Here is a 16,274-nt window from a genome sequence, read left to right as displayed (position 1 = left end):
GTCTGGAAGACCATGCTTACCAAAGCAGGGCCACAGGGCAGTCCCCTTGTCCCCTCGGCACTGCACGGAGACTGCCGGTGTCGTCCCCTCTCCTCCTCCCCTGGGCCCTGTGTTATCCTCTTTACAAGATTTCTGTGTTGACATGGGGCCAAGCCCCACCCGGGCTGGCACAGTGCAGGGCTCATTGACACCGCGCCCCTGCGCTGGTGGCCAGGGCAATGCTGACGATGGGGCTGGGTGTCCGGGGACCCCGAGCTCAAGGCCCACCGAGGCCTCTTCGTCCCTGAGAAGCCTGGCCTGTCCTGGGCTGTTCACCCACCCACTGCCCCACCGCGGGCATCTTGCTGCCGCTGCTTGAGGTCTAGCCCCCCCACCCTTGCTCCTGAGATCCTGGCCTCGGTCCCTGCACCGCTCCGCTCCCCCTGCTTGTGTTTGAAGAAATCTGCACTGTACCGGCCGGGAAGCAGCCATCTCCTTAGGAACCGCAGGCCTGGCCTGGGCTGGGGGAAGCCAGGGAACAGACGAGCCTCGGGGTGCAGTCAGACCCAGGGCACGACGGGGCAGGAAGTGGGGGGAAGGGGTGTTCCCAACGGCTCATCTCTGAGTCTGGAGGTCTTCCTCTGTTCTGGACATTGTCCAATGGGCTCTGACCTGAGGAGGCTCTGCAGACTCAGATGGCTCCCAGTTAGCACTTCTCTAGCAGAGGTGCCCGCCACCGCCCTCCTGCCTAGATGTCCTCAGGTGGCCGAGGTCGCGTGTCCAGGTCCTGGGTGGGCCTCGGTGCTGTGTGGCTGGGAAGCACAGTCATTCTTGTCCAAGGCTGTTGACCCCCTCCATGGAGCTGGAGCTCCCTCAGGAGTGTCATAGAACCTTCTAGATGCTTCAGTGTACAGCTCTGTGCCACCGCATGTGTGGAAGTGCAGTCATTTCCTAGTCGGTTGCCAGCTTGGTGCTCCAGGGTCTTGTTGAAGAATCCTTCACGTGCTCAACTGCGTGCTTCGTGTCCACCTGCCCTCCTACAAGTCCATGCGGTAGTGACCCACTTGCTCCTGTTGGGAGCCCCGCTAGGTGTCCCTCCTGCTCGCGAGCACCGCCAGCCGTGGGGAGCAAGTGCCCAGAGGTGCAGGCCTGTCCTGTGGCCCGTGGTGCCCGTTACCACAGCTTTAGGATAATTCTTCATTTCCAGAAAGGGACACAGCCCAGCTTCGTCCTTCGGGCGAGTCTCGGCCGTGTCCTCACATGCACATAGTATCTGTGGCTGGGGTTGGGCCTGGCATAACATGACACCGCATTTCTGGGCTTCTTGTGACAAGTTTCAAGTTCTGAGCATACCACCTGTCCTGCATCAGGGTCGCCAGTGCGTTCTGTGCTGCTAAAACCCTACTGCCGCCGGCGCTGGTGTCTGCACGGCCCTATAGTTGCAGGACATGGTCCCCGAGGCAGCCCTGGCCTCAGACGCGGCCGCCACTCGCTGGACGGTCCAGAGGGCGAGGTCGGGGCCTGGAGTGCCAAGCTGCGCCCTTCCCGGAACACGGCATGTCACCCTCCTGACATGGACATGGGCAAGCCTGCATCAGCCCTGGGATCCCTGGCCACGCAAGTGACCGTCCCCCTTGGGTCACAGCCTCCACATTGACCCCAGTGCGGGGGGCTTCCGTGAGCGACAGCATCCTCCACGCCGTGGGAGCACCCAGGGATGGACCACCCCCCGCACGGCACCAGGGGTCGGGACTGTGTCCCTGGAGGCTGTGCTCTGGATTGGCTGCCCCCATCCTCTGTACGTTGACGCTGTTGCAAACAGGGTCACTGCAGGCAGCTTTGTTCCCTGGAATCTGCTCAGCCTGGGCAAGCACCCTGGGCGAGCTCCGTGTCCTTCATGAACCTTCTGTGGTCCTGATGCTGGGACTTCTGCCCCTGGGGCTCCTGTGGTGCAGGGAGGCAGGCGGGGCAGCGGCCCGTGTCCCCAGCCTCCTCGATTGCACCTTGCAAGTGCTGTGGCCAAGGCTGAGCTGCTCTGCCGTCCTGCCCTCATGGGGCTTCTGTCCTGGCGGAGGGCACGGCTGGGCAGCAGCAGGGCCGTGGCGGGGCAGGCCCCGCCGTGGAGGGCACGTGAGCAGCAGCTGACGGCTCAAAGGAGCGAATCTTGTCCGCAGCAGCGGACAGGTTGCAGGAGGACCTTAGCACCCACCTGAAGACAGGTGTGGGGGGTGGGGGGCAGCCGTTACCAGCAGGTCTCTGCGTGCCCGCGGGACGGCCAGAGATGAAAGGGTTCCCAGCCTTGTTGGGAGTGCGGGGTTCCCCGGAGACACACAAGGCCCGTGGGCGGGGTCTGGGCAGGTGGAGGCCAAGCTGCCTGTGAAGCCCCCCAGGGTGGAGGTGGCAGGCAGAGGAAGGTCAGGGTCGGTCCCGGCTGGAAATGCACCCGGGGGTCACCGGGCGCTGGGGGAGCTCGTGGGGCAGCAAGGTCAGGATGTCGGGGCTCTGGGGAGGTGCCAGGAGGAGGGGACAGGAATGCGGGACACAGGTGAGGCCAGAGGTCACCGCAGATGGGCCTGGGTGTCCTCATGTGGCCTCCGGTCTGGTGGATCCCGCGCAGGTGCACCCTGGGGTGAGCGACGACCAGCAACTGTGTGTTTCTTCGGAAGGTCGAAGAAGGAAACCCCTACGCGGCTGCTGTTTGTTCTTCAGCCACTTGGGCAGGCGGTTTTCTTTCTAGCCTTTTCTTCTTCCTTTTTTCCCTTTAGGGATTTGAGAGAGAACATGAGTGGGGTGGGGGGGTGGTGCAGTGGGGTGGGGGGTGGTGCTCAGCAGGGAGCCTGACATGGGGCCCGATCCCAGGACCCCGGGATCACGCCATGAGCTGAGGGCAGACGCTGTACCCACTGAGCCACCCGGGCACCCCTTCCTCTTTTCAAAGACCTTCAGGCATCTCCACCCCTCCACGGGGCTCGAGCCCACAATCCCAGGATGTGTCACACGCTCCACTGAGCCAGCCGGTGCCCCTTTCTTCAGAAGGGTCCGTGGTGCCCCCCGCACGCTGACCTCTTGCTGTGGCGCCTGCTTCTCAGCTCCTGGTGGGGAGGGTATCGTCTTTCTGAGCAAGAAGGTGGAGCGGAGGCACACGCAGGCGGCCAGCGAGGAGCCCTGCAGGGGGGCGAGGGGACTTCTGTGCTCGGCCTCCGTTGTGTCTTCCTGCCACGGACACCCCCTGCCCCCTAGGGCTGAGCACACGGCCTGGGTGCTGGCGGCTCGTCTCCTGACCGCTGCCCCAGGCCCTGCTGCCCCTGGAGCTGGACCTGCACCAAGTCCCTAGGGCCCTGGGACCTGTGCTCCTGGGTGGGGTCCGCTCTTGGACGTGCCCTGCGTCACTCGCCAGTCCCGGTGTGGCACGTTCCTCGCCAGCTGTGAAATCGCTCAGATTTCAGTGGCGACCGCGCTTTACCAATCAGAACCTTCAAAATTGTTTACTATGAGGTGAGGTTCACGACTGTGCACCGTTCAGGGCATTGAGCACATTGTGAGGTTGTGCCACACGCATCTCCCCCCAGGAACCCCAAACTTTTCATCACTAATCTGTCAGGAAAACCATAAAAGGTCTCTCCTGGCCCACCTACTTCTACGGATGCGGGTTCCGAGTGGGGGCAGGGCCCCCGGACGCTCCCAGGGCTCTGAAGCATGAGCCCATAGCAGAGCAGAGGTGGGGGACCGGCGCATCTGAGGTCCCACTGTGACCAGTGTGTGGTGGGGGGGGAGGACCCCGTCTCTTTCCTCTCCTTCCCCAGCTCCTGGAGAGGCCTTTAGCTGGAACCTGACTTGTCAAGAGGCTTCTGTTGAAGCAATGAGTGACCCCGCCTGCGGGAATGGGCAGGGGCGGCCGGCAGGCACTGGGGCAGAGCAGCACTGCTCTATGCTCTCCCCTAAGTAACAGCGTAATCCATAAGCTGAAAAGAAAATACGTGATATAGCAAGGAGAGTTTTTTTAATTAAAAAGATTTGAGAAGGGCAGCCCGGGTGGCTCAGCGGTTTAGCGCCGCCTTCAGCCCGGGGCCTGATCCTGGAGACCTGGGATTGGGCTCCCTGCGTGGAGCCTGCTTCTCCCTCTGCCTGTCTCTGCCTCTGTCTCTCTCCCCCTCTATCTCTCAGGGATAAATAAATAAAATATTTAAAAAAAAAGATTTGAGAAAAATGGGGGGTGGGGGGTGTGTGACAGAGGGAGAGAGCCTTAAGCACTGTCCCTGGAGTGTGAAGCCAGATGCAGGGCTTGATCCCACAACCCTGAGATCATGACCTGAGCCAAAACCAAGTCAGAGGCTTAACCGACTGAGCCACCCAGACGCCCTAGTAATCGGAGGTTTTAATTCTCCCTAAGAGCTAGATGGCCTAGACGGTGCATCACCAAGGACACAGGGCACACTCCCCACAACCCAACCGCGTGGCCTTTTCCAGTACAGCCTAGTGGAGGCCAGGCAACAAGTCATTATGAATTTTAAAGACCAAAACCCGAAGTACGTTCACAGACTCCAGCACTTGGGAGGAACAAATCTCTAAACAGACCACGAGCCAAAGGGTTTCACTGGAAACCACAGCAACGCCGCTGGGACCCGCCAAAGCCAGGGCCTCACGCACCTGCACGGCAGAGGAGAGGCTTCTCCCTTAAGAAACGAGAGCCAGGGAAAATTAACAAGGCAGGAAACCACAAATGCTGGAGAGGATGTGGAGAAAGGGGAACCCTCTTACACTGTTGGTGGGAATGTGAACTGGTGCAGCCACTCTGGAAAACTGTGTGGAGGTTCCTCAAAGAGTTAAAAATAGATCTGCCCTACGACCCAGCAATTGCACTACTGGGGATTTACCCCAAAGATGCAGATGCAATGAAACACCAAGACACCCGCACCCCGATGTTTCTAGCAGCAATGTCCACAATAGTCAAACTGTGGAAGGAGCCTTGGTGCCCATCGATAGATGAATGGATAAAGAAGATGTGGTTTATGTATACAATGGAATATTCCTCAGCCATTAGAAACGACAAATACCCACCATTTGCTTCAACGTGGATGGAACTGGAGAGTATTATGCTGAGTGAAGTAAGTCAATTGGAGAAGGACAAACATTATATGTTCTCATTCGTTTGGGGAATATAAATAATAGTGAAAGGGAATAGAAGGGAAGGGAGAAGAAATGTGTGGGAAATATCAGAAAGGGAGACGGAACATAAAGACTCCTAACTCTGGGAAATGAACTAGGGGTGGTGGAAGGGGAGGAGGGCGGGGGGTGCGGGTGAATGGGTGACGGGCACTGAGGGGGGCACTTGACGGGATGAGCACTGGGTGTTACTCTGTATGTTGGCAAACTGAACACCAATAACAAATAAATTTATTATAAAAAAAAAAACAAAAAACGAGAGCCAAGGGCAAACGAAATGCAAAGGAGGTAGAAGAAAACAGATCATCAAGATAGAAAACAGAAAACCCAAAAGTTAGTTCCGTGAAAAAGCTCACGAGGGTGACAAACCCTCAGTTACAGCCGCCAACAGAGAAGCACAGTGGCCGAAGGCCTGCAGGGAAGCGGGTGCAGGATGCCACCGCTGCCCGCGGAAACGACCTTTGGGGCCCCTCCGGGACTGCAAGGAAAACCACGCGGCCGCTGCCCAGAAGGGCGCGGAGACTCACCCAGACCCAGAGGGACAACCTGAATATTCGACCTGTAACAAGAAATTGAATCGATGCGAAGTCTGAAGTCTTTGTGCGGACCAAGGGCTGCCAGAGACACCACTCACGCGCTTCCAGAAAACTCCGGACATGTCCCCGCTCCTCCTGCCAGGCAAGCGTCGTCCCGACCCTAAAGCCTCAGACGCCTCGGGAGAAGACGAGGCATCAGTCTCGGGAGCCTGGATGTAAAACTCGTAACAAAAGGCCGCAACGCTACGCACCAGGAGCAGGTGTTTGTCACAGGAGTGCCGGTCGGCTGCACGTCCAGAAACGAACACGCGGCCCGTCCTCGAGGAGGGAAGGACGATACCTCAGGGTCGGCTCAAGGTGCCGTGTGAAGGTGCAAGTGCCCCAGCGGCAGGTGTGCTCGGGGTCAGCGCCCGCGGCCATGCTTCCTCCCGCGGGCCCGGGGCGGCCCACAGCGTCCTCCCTTCGCCTCGCGCCTGCCCTGAGGCCCTTCCGCTGCTAAGGACCCTCTTGATGACAGTGGGTCTACAGTCTCGGCCAGCGGGTGAGCAGGCACGGGGCGGGGTGAGGATGGCTGTCCCTTCGACAGCATTACTGTCACATGTCAGAGTCCACGGGGATGGGCCTGATCTCAGCTCTAAGACCCCTGTCAGCGCTGGGCCCGTGCGCAGGGAGGCGCGGAGCAGCAGAGGGCAGGATGCAGGCCGAGGAGGGGGCAGAGGCGTCCTCAGGGCAGAGCCCGGGGCGCTGGTCCCGGGATTCAGGGTCAGCGAGGAAAACCCACTGCATTTCCAGGGCTGTTAACAAGCTGGAAGCGAAATCAAGATCCCAATCACGGTAGCACGAAGCTAATAAAACTCAAATTATTTTGTCGAAAATAGTGCAAGAATTTTTTTTCTAGATTTTTTTTTTTAATTTGGGAGAAAGCGAGAGTGTGCAGCACATGAGCAAGGGGGAGGGCCAGAGGGCGAGGGAGCAGCAGGATCCCCGGGGAGCAGGGGGCCCGACGTGGGGCTCGATCCCCGGACCCTGGGATGATGACCTGAGCAGATGCTTCACCAACGGAGCCCCCTGGGCGCCCCTGGTGCAAGATTTACACAGATGACGGAAGTAAATGGGAAGGTGCTCCCCATCCCTGGGAGGAGACCGGTGGGGGGGGGGTCTGGCGTGAGGCTCACCCAAGCCACGAGCCTGAGGGAAAAACACCAACGAGCTGCACTTCATCCAAATACACAACTGCACTGTAAGAGACAACGTACCTTTTCTTTTTGTTGAAGGAAGCTTTACCCCGAGCACGGGGCCGGGCAGGGCCTGGACTCGGGACCCCGAGGTCGAGACCAGAGCTGAGGTCAGGCGTCGGTCCCTTACCCAGGGCCCCCCAAAAGGCGGTATTTTGAAAACCTGGGTAAGCCACAGCCCGGGAGAAATTGCTGCAAATATCCTATCTGATAACCCGTCACCCCTAAAGCCTTGGAAAACAACTTAGAAGCAAGACTTAGGCCCCCTCCCCCAGAAGGCGGGGCAAAGGAGCCGAACAGTCGCGGCCAGAGCGACATGGCACGGGGACAGCCGGCGCGTGACCGACCATGGCGTAAGCAGGCGAGGACGTGAAACCGCCGCACTGCTCGTACTTCCCAAAACGTTATCTAAGTAGTTTTGTAAGAAGCTGCACGTAGCAGCAGCCGGCTCGGGAGCGCGAGGCTCTGTCGGGCGCAGATGTGACTTACACGTAAAACCTACGAACCGTGAGCCCGCAGTTCCGCTCACACGAAGCTACCCAAGGCACGACACACGTGCACCCGAGAGTGGAAGGTCAATGCTCGTGGCCACGTCTGTGGGGCCCCCGAGTGGCAGCAACCTGGACGCATGTCACCTGGGCTGCCTCCCCACCCACCCCGCTGGAGCACAGCCTGGACCGTGTACCTCATGCCTGTGGCCGTCTCAGGGGACACCTGCGGGTGAGGGCACCCACGCGGCTGCGCCACATGCGGAGCAGAGCAAAGGACCCAGCGGCAAGGAGGGCCCCTAACTGCCATCTAGCAACGAGACCCTAACAACAGTGCAGGAGGCAGGCGACGGCAGGAGAGCCAGGCAAGATGACGTCGGCTGGGGACACGGGCTTGGGCGTGTTTTCCACGCAAACCGCAGCACAACCCCGACCCCCACCCCACCCTGGCTTTGGTTCAGACGCTGGTGGGCTGCTCGGCCCGGAAGGGAGGGACCCCCTCCCCACCCTGGGGCTTGGGGACAGGCCACCGGCCGCAGTGAGGGGACCCCGGGGTGCTTGGACAGCGTGTGCTCGGTCCCTGTGCCAGAGCGGCGGGCGGCCATGGACACCAGCCGGAGCTGGGCCCTGCCACCTTCACGGCCTGAGGCCTCCGCTCAGCGCCATGTGGGGCGTTGGGGACCGTGAAAATGGGCGGAGCCCGAGGTGACGGGACAGTGGACAGGCTCCGGCCGGTGCAGGGCCCCTGCCCGCATCCTCCCGACACTTGCTCCAGGCCGTGACCCTTCAGAACCATGACTCACGGTGACCCAGGTGACCCAGGACGACAAGTCGGCGACAGCCCGAGGGGCCGCACTCTCGCTGGTGTTTGACAAACACTGAATGAGTGCCACGGCCACGGGCCGCTCCCCCTTGGGGGTCGGGAACACTGGGCAGGGGTGCGGCCCCAAGGGGGTGTGACCCGCTGAGCACGCAGGAAGGCTCGGCCTCACCTGCTGGGGCGCACCTCAGGTCCCAGCACATCCACCGACACCCACAGGCTCCGGGCATGGTGTCCCCGGCCGCAGGCGGGTGAGCGCATCCTGAGACTCAAGCAGGGCCAGCTGCGGGGACGGGCCAGCTGAATCCCGCGTCACACATGCAGCCGGACCCAGGGTTCGCATGTGACCCCACGTCTGTGACAATCTGGAGCAAATGAAACCAGGTGCCTTGGGGAGCCCCGCAGGTGGCCAACTCCCTGAGTGGTCAGGCTCCGAGGGGCCCGGGAGGCTCCAGGGTCCCTCTGGGGGGCTGGGGGCAGCCCCAGCCGTGGGGAGGGCTGCAGCGCGGGGGCCCTGCCGGGGTTTCCAGAATGAGCCCCGTCCCCTCCCTCCCCACCTGGCTGAAGGCCCCGCAGGCTGAAGGCCCCGCAGGGAACGTGCTGAGTCCGCACTTTGCGCTGTGTAAACGCGTGTTTACCGTGTAAATTTCTGGGCGTGGACTTTCTCCCGGCGGATCTATAATTTCTCAGAACAGAGGCTGAGACCCGACCTGGGGATCAATCAAAGCTCGATAAAGGGAGAGATAAAGCCGCCCTCGCCCCACCCCCGCCACGGGAGCTGTGGGCCGGCGGGCTGAGGCTGGGGAGGGTGCCGCAGTCCCGGGGGGCCCCCGCCCCTCTCCCTGGGGCCCGGCCACATCCAGCCCAGCCCCCATGGGACCCACAGAGTCGGGGCCCATCGAGGTGCGGGTGCGCCGGGGTGGGGCGTGGCTGGGGGCCCTGCTGCCTGGGAACCTTCTTCCCGGCCTGACCTGGGGCCGACCTCAGGCGGGGCACCGGGCCTATGGCGGGGTGGCCACGGCCCCACGGGAGCTCCAGAGGCCGGGCCGCGTCCCCAGGCAGGTGGAGGCTGGTCCCAGGGCCACAGGACGGCTCCCCCAAAGCCAGGCCTCTCCGCTCCTCCCGGGAGGGCTGTGCGGGGGAAAGCAAACACAAGGTGGCCGCCCCGGTGTTCCTAGAAGAGGTCGGGGGGAGGAGGCGCGGCCAGACACCAGCTGACCCTGAGGTCCCAGGAGCCAGGCTAGGCCAAGGCTGGGCCGGGCCTGGGGAGTCCTCACAAGGACCCCACCCAGGCTGTTAGGAAACGGGCAGGGGAAGGAGGGGGGGGTCAGCGTGCCAGGCTCTTCTCCTGCTTAACTCCCACGTGGCCATCTGCTGAGGGGAGGTCCCCCGCCGCTGCCCCAGGGGCCCCTATGAGGGGCAGGAGACCAGCCAGACGAGGGGACCTCCTCTCCTGGCTTCCCCCAACCCGTCTTGAGCCTCCCAGCCCAGCAGACTGCTCCAGGGGACACCCCTGTCCCCCACGGGCCTGCCGCCCGGCTCTGCCCCGCCCAGTCCTGCAGAAGGATGGCTGGGGGTGACCACCGGGGCCTCGGAACCGTACCCGGCCCACCTTGAGCCCTCAAGGTAGCTTCGGGGTGAATGCAGCCCCCCAGGTCCCCCCTGCGCCGTCTGCATCCTAGACACTTGGGGCCGATGCTGGCCGCTGGGCACGGGAGGGTTAATGGAATCGGGGCCAGTCGGGCTGGGCTGGGCTGGCCGGCCACGGGGTGCTGGCTGCCCCGGCAGTGGGGAAATCAGAGGGCAGGCGCAGCCGGCCCCAGCAGAAGCATCCAGCTCAAGGCCTGCCTGCGCTCCGCCCCGCAGCCGGATGGCCCTGATCAGAGGTGAGGTGCCTCAAGGGCCCTGGCCCCTCACTCGGGGGTCCCAACCCTGTGCCCCCCGAGCCCTATGGCCAGGGGCAGCCCCAGGGAAGGCTCAGCTCAGGGCAGACCAACATGGCAGGCGTCGCGGCTGAGGCGCTGCCTAGGGATGCACCCTTGGGCACCTCTCTGGCCCCAGGGCCCATCTCTTCACACCTCCGCCCTGGGGAACCCTTCCCTAGGCTGGGGACTGCTGCCCTCGCAGCCCCTCAAGGCCAGGCCATGTCACCCCATCCCCCTCGGGGCCCAGCCCCATGCAGGTGGGTGTGGGGCATCCTCTGGCCTCATCCTGAGCCCTCCAAGGGCAGGGACAGGCCCAATGCGGTGGGCAGCCCAGTGATCCACGCAGGTTTTGGGGTGCTGTTGGTGTGGGGCCCAGTGTCCTTTGTCCCGGAAGGCCCCTGCCTCCTGATGAGTTGATGGCGGGGAGTCCCGTCCGCCCCACTCTACCCCTCCGCCAGCGCCAAGCTCCGTACCCGGGTGTGAGGTGCGCAGGCCAGGGAGCACATGGGTGAGGGCCCCCCAACCGGGGAGCCGAACCGGGGCAGCCTGACCTCAAGAGCACGGAGCACACGCCTGCTCAGGCCTGTTCCAGAATGTCCACTCCCCCCCAAGCCCACCTGGTGACACGGCCCCATCGAGCGTCCCCAGAGGGACGCAGACCGCCCCACAGCCAGGTACCCCTACCCTCAGGTCTCTCCCGACCTGGCGTCCTTCCCCTGGTGCACCTGCAGGCCTGGAAAGGGCAGGCGGTTCTGAGCTGCGAGAGGTGCCCATTGTCCTGCGTGGCTCCGCTTCCCTCTCAGGCGGGCAGAACACAACTCCGAGCTCCCACCTTTCTCTGGGCTGTCAGCAGGCCACCATCTCCGGTCAGGCACCACGGTCGGGAGTGGAGTTCCACGCTGGAGCACATGTGTAGGCTGTGGCCTGGAACGTTCCCAGTCTCCCTCAGCCCGGGGCTCACACTCTCTGGCCCCTGTCCCCGCAGGAGGCCCGGTCCTGGCCATGCTGCTGGTCTCCTGGGCAGCGCTGGGCCCTCGCGGCCTGCAGGCAGCAGAGCCCGGGGTTCCAGGGGCCCCCGAGAGCCTGCAGTGCCCGGCCGCCTGCACCTGCGGCCACGACGACTACATGGACGAGCTCAGCGTCTTCTGCAGCTCCCGGAACCTCACGAGTGTGCCCGATGGCATCCCGGCCGGTGCCAGGGCCCTGTGGCTGGATGGCAACAACCTGTCCTCCATCCCCGAGGCGGCCTTCCAGAACCTCTCCAGCCTGGGCTTCCTGAACCTACAGGGCAGCGGGCTGGCCAGCCTGGAGCCGCGGGCACTGCTCGGCCTGCAGCAGCTCCGCCACCTACACCTGGAGCGGAACCAGCTGCGCGGCCTGGGGGCCCACACCTTCCTGCACACGCCGGGCCTGGCCTCGCTCGGCCTCAGCAACAACATGCTGGGCCGGGTGGACGAGGGCCTCTTCCGGGGCCTGGCCGACCTCTGGGACCTGCACCTGGGCTGGAACGGCCTGGCCGTGCTCCCCGACGCCGCCTTCCAGGGTCTGGCCAGCCTGCGCGAGCTGGTGCTGGCGGGCAACAAGCTGGCCTACCTGCAGCCCCCACTCTTCTGCGGCCTGGGGGAGCTCCGGGAGCTGGACCTGAGCAGGAACGCCCTGCGCAGCGTCAAGGCCAACGTGTTCGTCAAGCTGCCCAAGCTGCAGAAGCTCTACCTGGACCACAACGTCATCGCTGCCGTGGCGCCCGGTGCCTTCCTGGGCATGAAGGCGCTGCGCTGGCTGGACCTGTCGCACAACCGCGTGGCCGGCCTCCTGGAGGACACCTTCCCTGGCCTGCTGGGCCTGCACGTCCTGCGCCTGTCACACAACGCCATTGCCGGCCTGCGGCCGCGCACCTTCCGAGATCTGCACTTCCTGGAGGAGCTGCGGCTCGGCCACAACCGCATCCGGCAGCTGCCTGACAAGGCCTTCGAGGGCCTGGGCCAGCTGGAGGTGCTGACACTCAACGACAACCAGATCCGTGAGATCGAGGCAGGCGCCTTCGTCGGCCTGCTCAGCGTGGCTGTCATGAACCTGTCTGGGAACTGCCTGCGGAGCCTCCCTGAGCGCACCTTCCAGGGCCTGGGCCGGCTGCACAGCCTCCACCTGGAGCGCGGCTGCCTGGGCCGTGTCCGCCCGCACGCCTTCGCTGGCCTGTCGGGGCTGCGGCGGCTCTTCCTCAAGCACAACGGCATCACAGCCGTGGACGAGCAGGGCCTGTGGGGGCTGGCGGAGCTGCTGGAGCTGGACCTCACAGCCAACCGGCTCACGCACCTGCCGGCGCGGGCCTTCCAGGGCCTGGGCAAGCTGGAGTACCTGCTGCTCTCGGGCAACCAGCTGGCGGCGCTGGCAGCCGACTCCCTGCGGCCCCTGCGGCGTCTCTTCTGGCTGGACGTGTCGCACAACCGCCTGGAGGCGCTGCCGGATGGCGAGCTGGCCGAGCTGGGGCAGCTGCGCTACCTGAGCCTCACCAACAACTCTCTGCGGATCTTCACGCCGCCGGCCACCGGCCTAGAGCGCCTCTGGCTTGGGGACAACCCCTGGGACTGCGGCTGCGCACTCGGTGCCCTCAGGGCCTTGGCTCTGCGGGAGCCGGGCGTCGTGCCGCGCCTCGTCCAGGCCGCGCCCGAGGGGGACGATGGCCAGCCGCCCATCTATGTTTCCAACAACATCACCTGCGCCGGCCCCCCGGGCGTCTCAGGCCTCGACCTGCGTGACGTCACCGACGCCCACTTTGCTCAGTGCTGAGCGAGGCTGGGACCGGCTGGTGGCCCCTGGGGGCAAAGTGGGCCCTCGGTGTCCCCCTCGGCAGACACGACACAGCCCCAGGGGCCTGGTCCCTGACCGATGGATGGGAGGGGGGAGGGAAGGGGCCACATACATCCTCAGGGTCCCAGCCGTAGTTTATTAAAAGCCATCTGACACAAGCGTGTGACCCCGGGGCATAGCTGGGGGTGGGTGGTGGGTGGAGGAAAGCTCTGCCCTGTGGCTGCCACCCTACAACCCTCCAAGGATGCCTGCCCATGCCTGAGGGGCGGCAGCGCCCCCTTCCCGTTGTTCGGAGCCCCTGGTCCTGCAAAGGTGGCACAGCTGGGCCCCCCCCATGCCCCTGCCCTCTCCCTCCAACCAGGAAGCATCAGTCTGTGCCCCCCTGCCCCAGTCCCTCCCGCCCTCCTGCACCTTGCCCCCTTTCCCACCCAGCTCTGCCGGCCGCCACGGGGAGGGTGTGGGGGAGGGCGTGGGAGCCGTGGGGCTGAGCCCCCTAGGGGCACGCGAGTCCTCAGCACCATGCCCTCCGCAGTCTACCTCTCGCTCAACCCAGGGGCTGCGGGGCCTAAGGGCGGCGTCACAGGCACAGCTGGCAGCTGCGGGGGCACCGAGACCCGGACAGGATGGCGCGCGGCTCTCTGAAGCATCAGGCCCGAACCACGCCGGTGGAATACGTTTAATTGTGGGCTCCTCTGAGGCCAACCGGCCCAACACCTCACAGGCTGCGCCCCACCTCAGTCACCAGCATCGTGGGCAACAGACGCCCAGGGTCTCCTGGACCCTGTGACCCACGGGGCCCCGGAGGCAGCCGGCCATGCCCTGGGGCATGCTGTTCTCTGAGGGCTCAGGCCACCCCCCCAGGTAGAACCACCCACCGCCCCCAGATGCGGGGAGACACAGCGGTGTGGCTGCCTTGGTTAGGAGAGCCGAGCGGGTGCCTGGCTCAGAACCTTCTGGGCTATGGAGAAGAGCGCGGGGAAGGCAGAACTCTTAGGGAAGTCCCTGATGAAGTCTCGCCCTTCCTCGAGACTCCCGCAGAGCTCAGGGTCCAGAGGCACGGAGCCTGCGGAGGAAGAGGGCGGGGACGGGCCGTGAGGGTGGCGGAGGGCGAGCCCGTCCTCCCGGGCCCCCGGAACAAAGCTCAGCTGCGGCCCTGACACACTCACCCAGGAACGGGACTCCGGCGAGCGTGGCCAGCTCCTCCCCGCCTCCTTGGGAGAAGACGTTGGTGCACTCCTAGGAGAGAGGTGCACGGGGCCTGAAGGACACCCCGCCCCCCCGCGCTCGGGGGTGGGTCCCTGGCTGCCCTCCCGGCCCATGGCATGCCTGACCCCACCCCGCCAAATCCTCATGACTCACTGCGCAGTGTGGGCAGACGAAGCCACTCATGTTCTCCACGACCCCGAGCACCTGCAGCCCTGTCTTCCGACAGAAGGTCAGCTCCCGCCTCACGTCCCCCACGGACACCGCCTAAGGCCCGGGAACCAGTCACCGCCGGCCGCTGGGTAACCTCAGAGCACAGCGCCAAGAGTACGGAGGGCAGACGGAGGTGCTCGGCTTTGGGAGCGGCCGCCATACCTGGGGCGTAGTGACCACGAGGGCCCCCAGGGGACTGTAGGGGCGCAGGGCGTCCACGGTGGCCATGTGCTCATCAGAGGTTCCCGGCGGCGTGTCCACGACCAGGTAGTCCAGCTGCCCCCAGGCCACATCAGACACGAACTGCTTTATGAGTGCTGTGAAGGCCCAGGGTCTCACTGGGGGCGCAGCATGCCCCTCGCCTCCAGCTGGCCTGCTGCTCGGGGGGCCTCTGCAGGCCCAGGGCCCGCCCAGCACAGCAGGGCACGCCTCTCACGGTGGAGCGGGGCACACAGCAGGCCCCCCCCCCCCGCGAGCACCTCTCCCTTCCCAGCTGTGGGCTGCTCCCGCCCCATCAGACTTCCACTCAGGTCTGACCCAGGAGCTGTAATCCTCGGGGGGCCGTCAGCACCTGCACTCGGGGACACCTCAAGCTTTTGCAGGAGGAGGGGAGCTGTGGCGGCAGGGGAGCCTGCTGCCTGCCCCCCCCCCCAATTACAGGGGCTCAGTGGGGCCCAGGCTGGGCGGCCTCAGGTCTGAGCTTGGGGATGGGGGTGTGGTGACGCCAGCCTCGGAGGTGCCTCCTGTTCCCAACTCCGTGTGGGCCCGACTGTTCAGGTGAGCAGCACGACCCCTTGGGAACAATCAGCTGTCAGGGTCTCCATTACCCGAAAACCCTGGGGCGGACGGCGCGCAGCTCCCACAGGACTCCCGCATTGACTTGTGGGTGCCACGGGGGCAGCTGGGAGAAGCGGGAAGGCGGACTGCGGCGTTACCGTTCTTCTTGGGGCCCCTCCACACCACGGCCTCGTCGGGGTTCTCCAGCAGGAAGCCCACGGACATGAGGGAGATGCTCTGCTCCTGGTCCACAAAGACCGGTACCCAGCCGCCGTCACACTGGTGCACAGCCCTGCCCTGTGCCCGCAGCATGCGGGGGATGCTGGGGCCGCACAGGTCCACGTCGAGGATCCCCACCTGCGAGGAGGCAGGACGTCCGCGGCGTGCAGGGGCCGCGAGGCGGGCAGAGGCTGAGGACCGCGGTGGCTGGGCGGGGGGCTCACCTTCTTGCCGGCATGGCGCAGGGCCAAGGCCAGCTCCGCGGAGATGGTGCTCTTCCCCACGCCCCCCTTCCCCGAGAGCACGAGGAGGATGTGCCGGACGCCTGCCAGGTTTCCGGGCCCTGAGCAGGAGAGGGGGGCACGACGCAGGTTGCCCTCGCACCGGGCGCCCTAGGAGGCCCCCAAGCACCTCGCGTGGCCCTAAGCTGAGACCCGCCCTTGGCCCCGACGGACGCCAGCGCCCTCAGGGGGAAGGCCTTCCGCGGCGGTCCCGGCCCACCTGGGGAGCCCTGACTCCGCCCCGCCCGTCGTCAGCACCTGCGAGGCCGCGCACCTGGAGCTGCGGGAGTACTGCGGGGGAACCGGCGCCGGGAGCCTGTGTCGGGGCGGCCCCCCCAGCACCCAGGCCCGGTCCCCGGGAGCCCAGCGCTGCCCCCCACCCCTCCGCTCCCCTCTTCTCCGGCCGCGGTCCCGCCCGCGCGCTCACCAGCCGCCGTACCCATCCCGGACGCCGCGCCGCGCGGCTTCCGCTTGCGGCCACGCCCCCGCGCAGTGCCCGCCCCCCGGCCGTCCTCATAGGCTCCCTCGCGCTCCGCTCAGCCAATCACATCCTACGTAAGGGGCATGTAGGTTCCGGGTCCGACGACGACCGGAAACGGGCTCCACTCCGTATCAGGCGCCGCCTAG

The 16,274-nt window shown here is 65.0% G+C and overlaps 2 protein-coding genes across 7 annotated transcripts; one reads left to right on the top strand and one right to left on the bottom strand.

Moving 5' to 3' along the window:
• The first annotated feature begins 2,803 nt into the window (after nt 1-2,803).
• Nucleotides 2,804-13,112, top strand: IGFALS (insulin like growth factor binding protein acid labile subunit). The gene is made up of 2 exons (XM_072835263.1): nt 2,804-10,107; nt 11,132-13,112. The coding sequence occupies exons 1-2, from the start codon at nt 9,945-9,947 to the stop codon at nt 12,931-12,933; spliced, it is 1,965 nt and encodes a 654-aa protein (XP_072691364.1). The 5' UTR covers nt 2,804-9,944; the 3' UTR covers nt 12,934-13,112.
• Nucleotides 13,113-13,615: 503 nt separating this feature from the next.
• Nucleotides 13,616-16,212, bottom strand: NUBP2 (NUBP iron-sulfur cluster assembly factor 2, cytosolic). 6 transcript variants are annotated; one of them, XM_072835273.1, is made up of 7 exons: nt 16,075-16,212; nt 15,591-15,709; nt 15,198-15,504; nt 14,533-14,687; nt 14,314-14,424; nt 14,121-14,190; nt 13,616-14,017 (listed from the first exon to the last, which is right to left on the bottom strand). In XM_072835273.1, exons 1-7 carry the CDS (start codon nt 16,088-16,090, stop codon nt 13,872-13,874), a joined length of 924 nt encoding a protein of 307 aa, XP_072691374.1. In that variant the 5' UTR covers nt 16,091-16,212; the 3' UTR covers nt 13,616-13,871. The 6 variants fall into 6 exon arrangements, with proteins under 6 accessions (XP_072691374.1, XP_072691377.1, XP_072691375.1 ...); XM_072835276.1 differs by having other exon boundaries at nt 15,306-15,504; nt 16,075-16,205; XM_072835274.1 differs by having other exon boundaries at nt 16,087-16,109.
• Nucleotides 16,213-16,274: the final 62 nt, after the last annotated feature.

The sequence above is a fragment of the Canis lupus genome, chromosome 8 (assembly GCF_048164855.1).
Source record: "Canis lupus baileyi chromosome 8, mCanLup2.hap1, whole genome shotgun sequence".
Classification (NCBI taxonomy): domain Eukaryota; kingdom Metazoa; phylum Chordata; class Mammalia; order Carnivora; family Canidae; genus Canis; species Canis lupus.
This window is presented reverse-complemented; position numbering and strand designations above follow the sequence as displayed.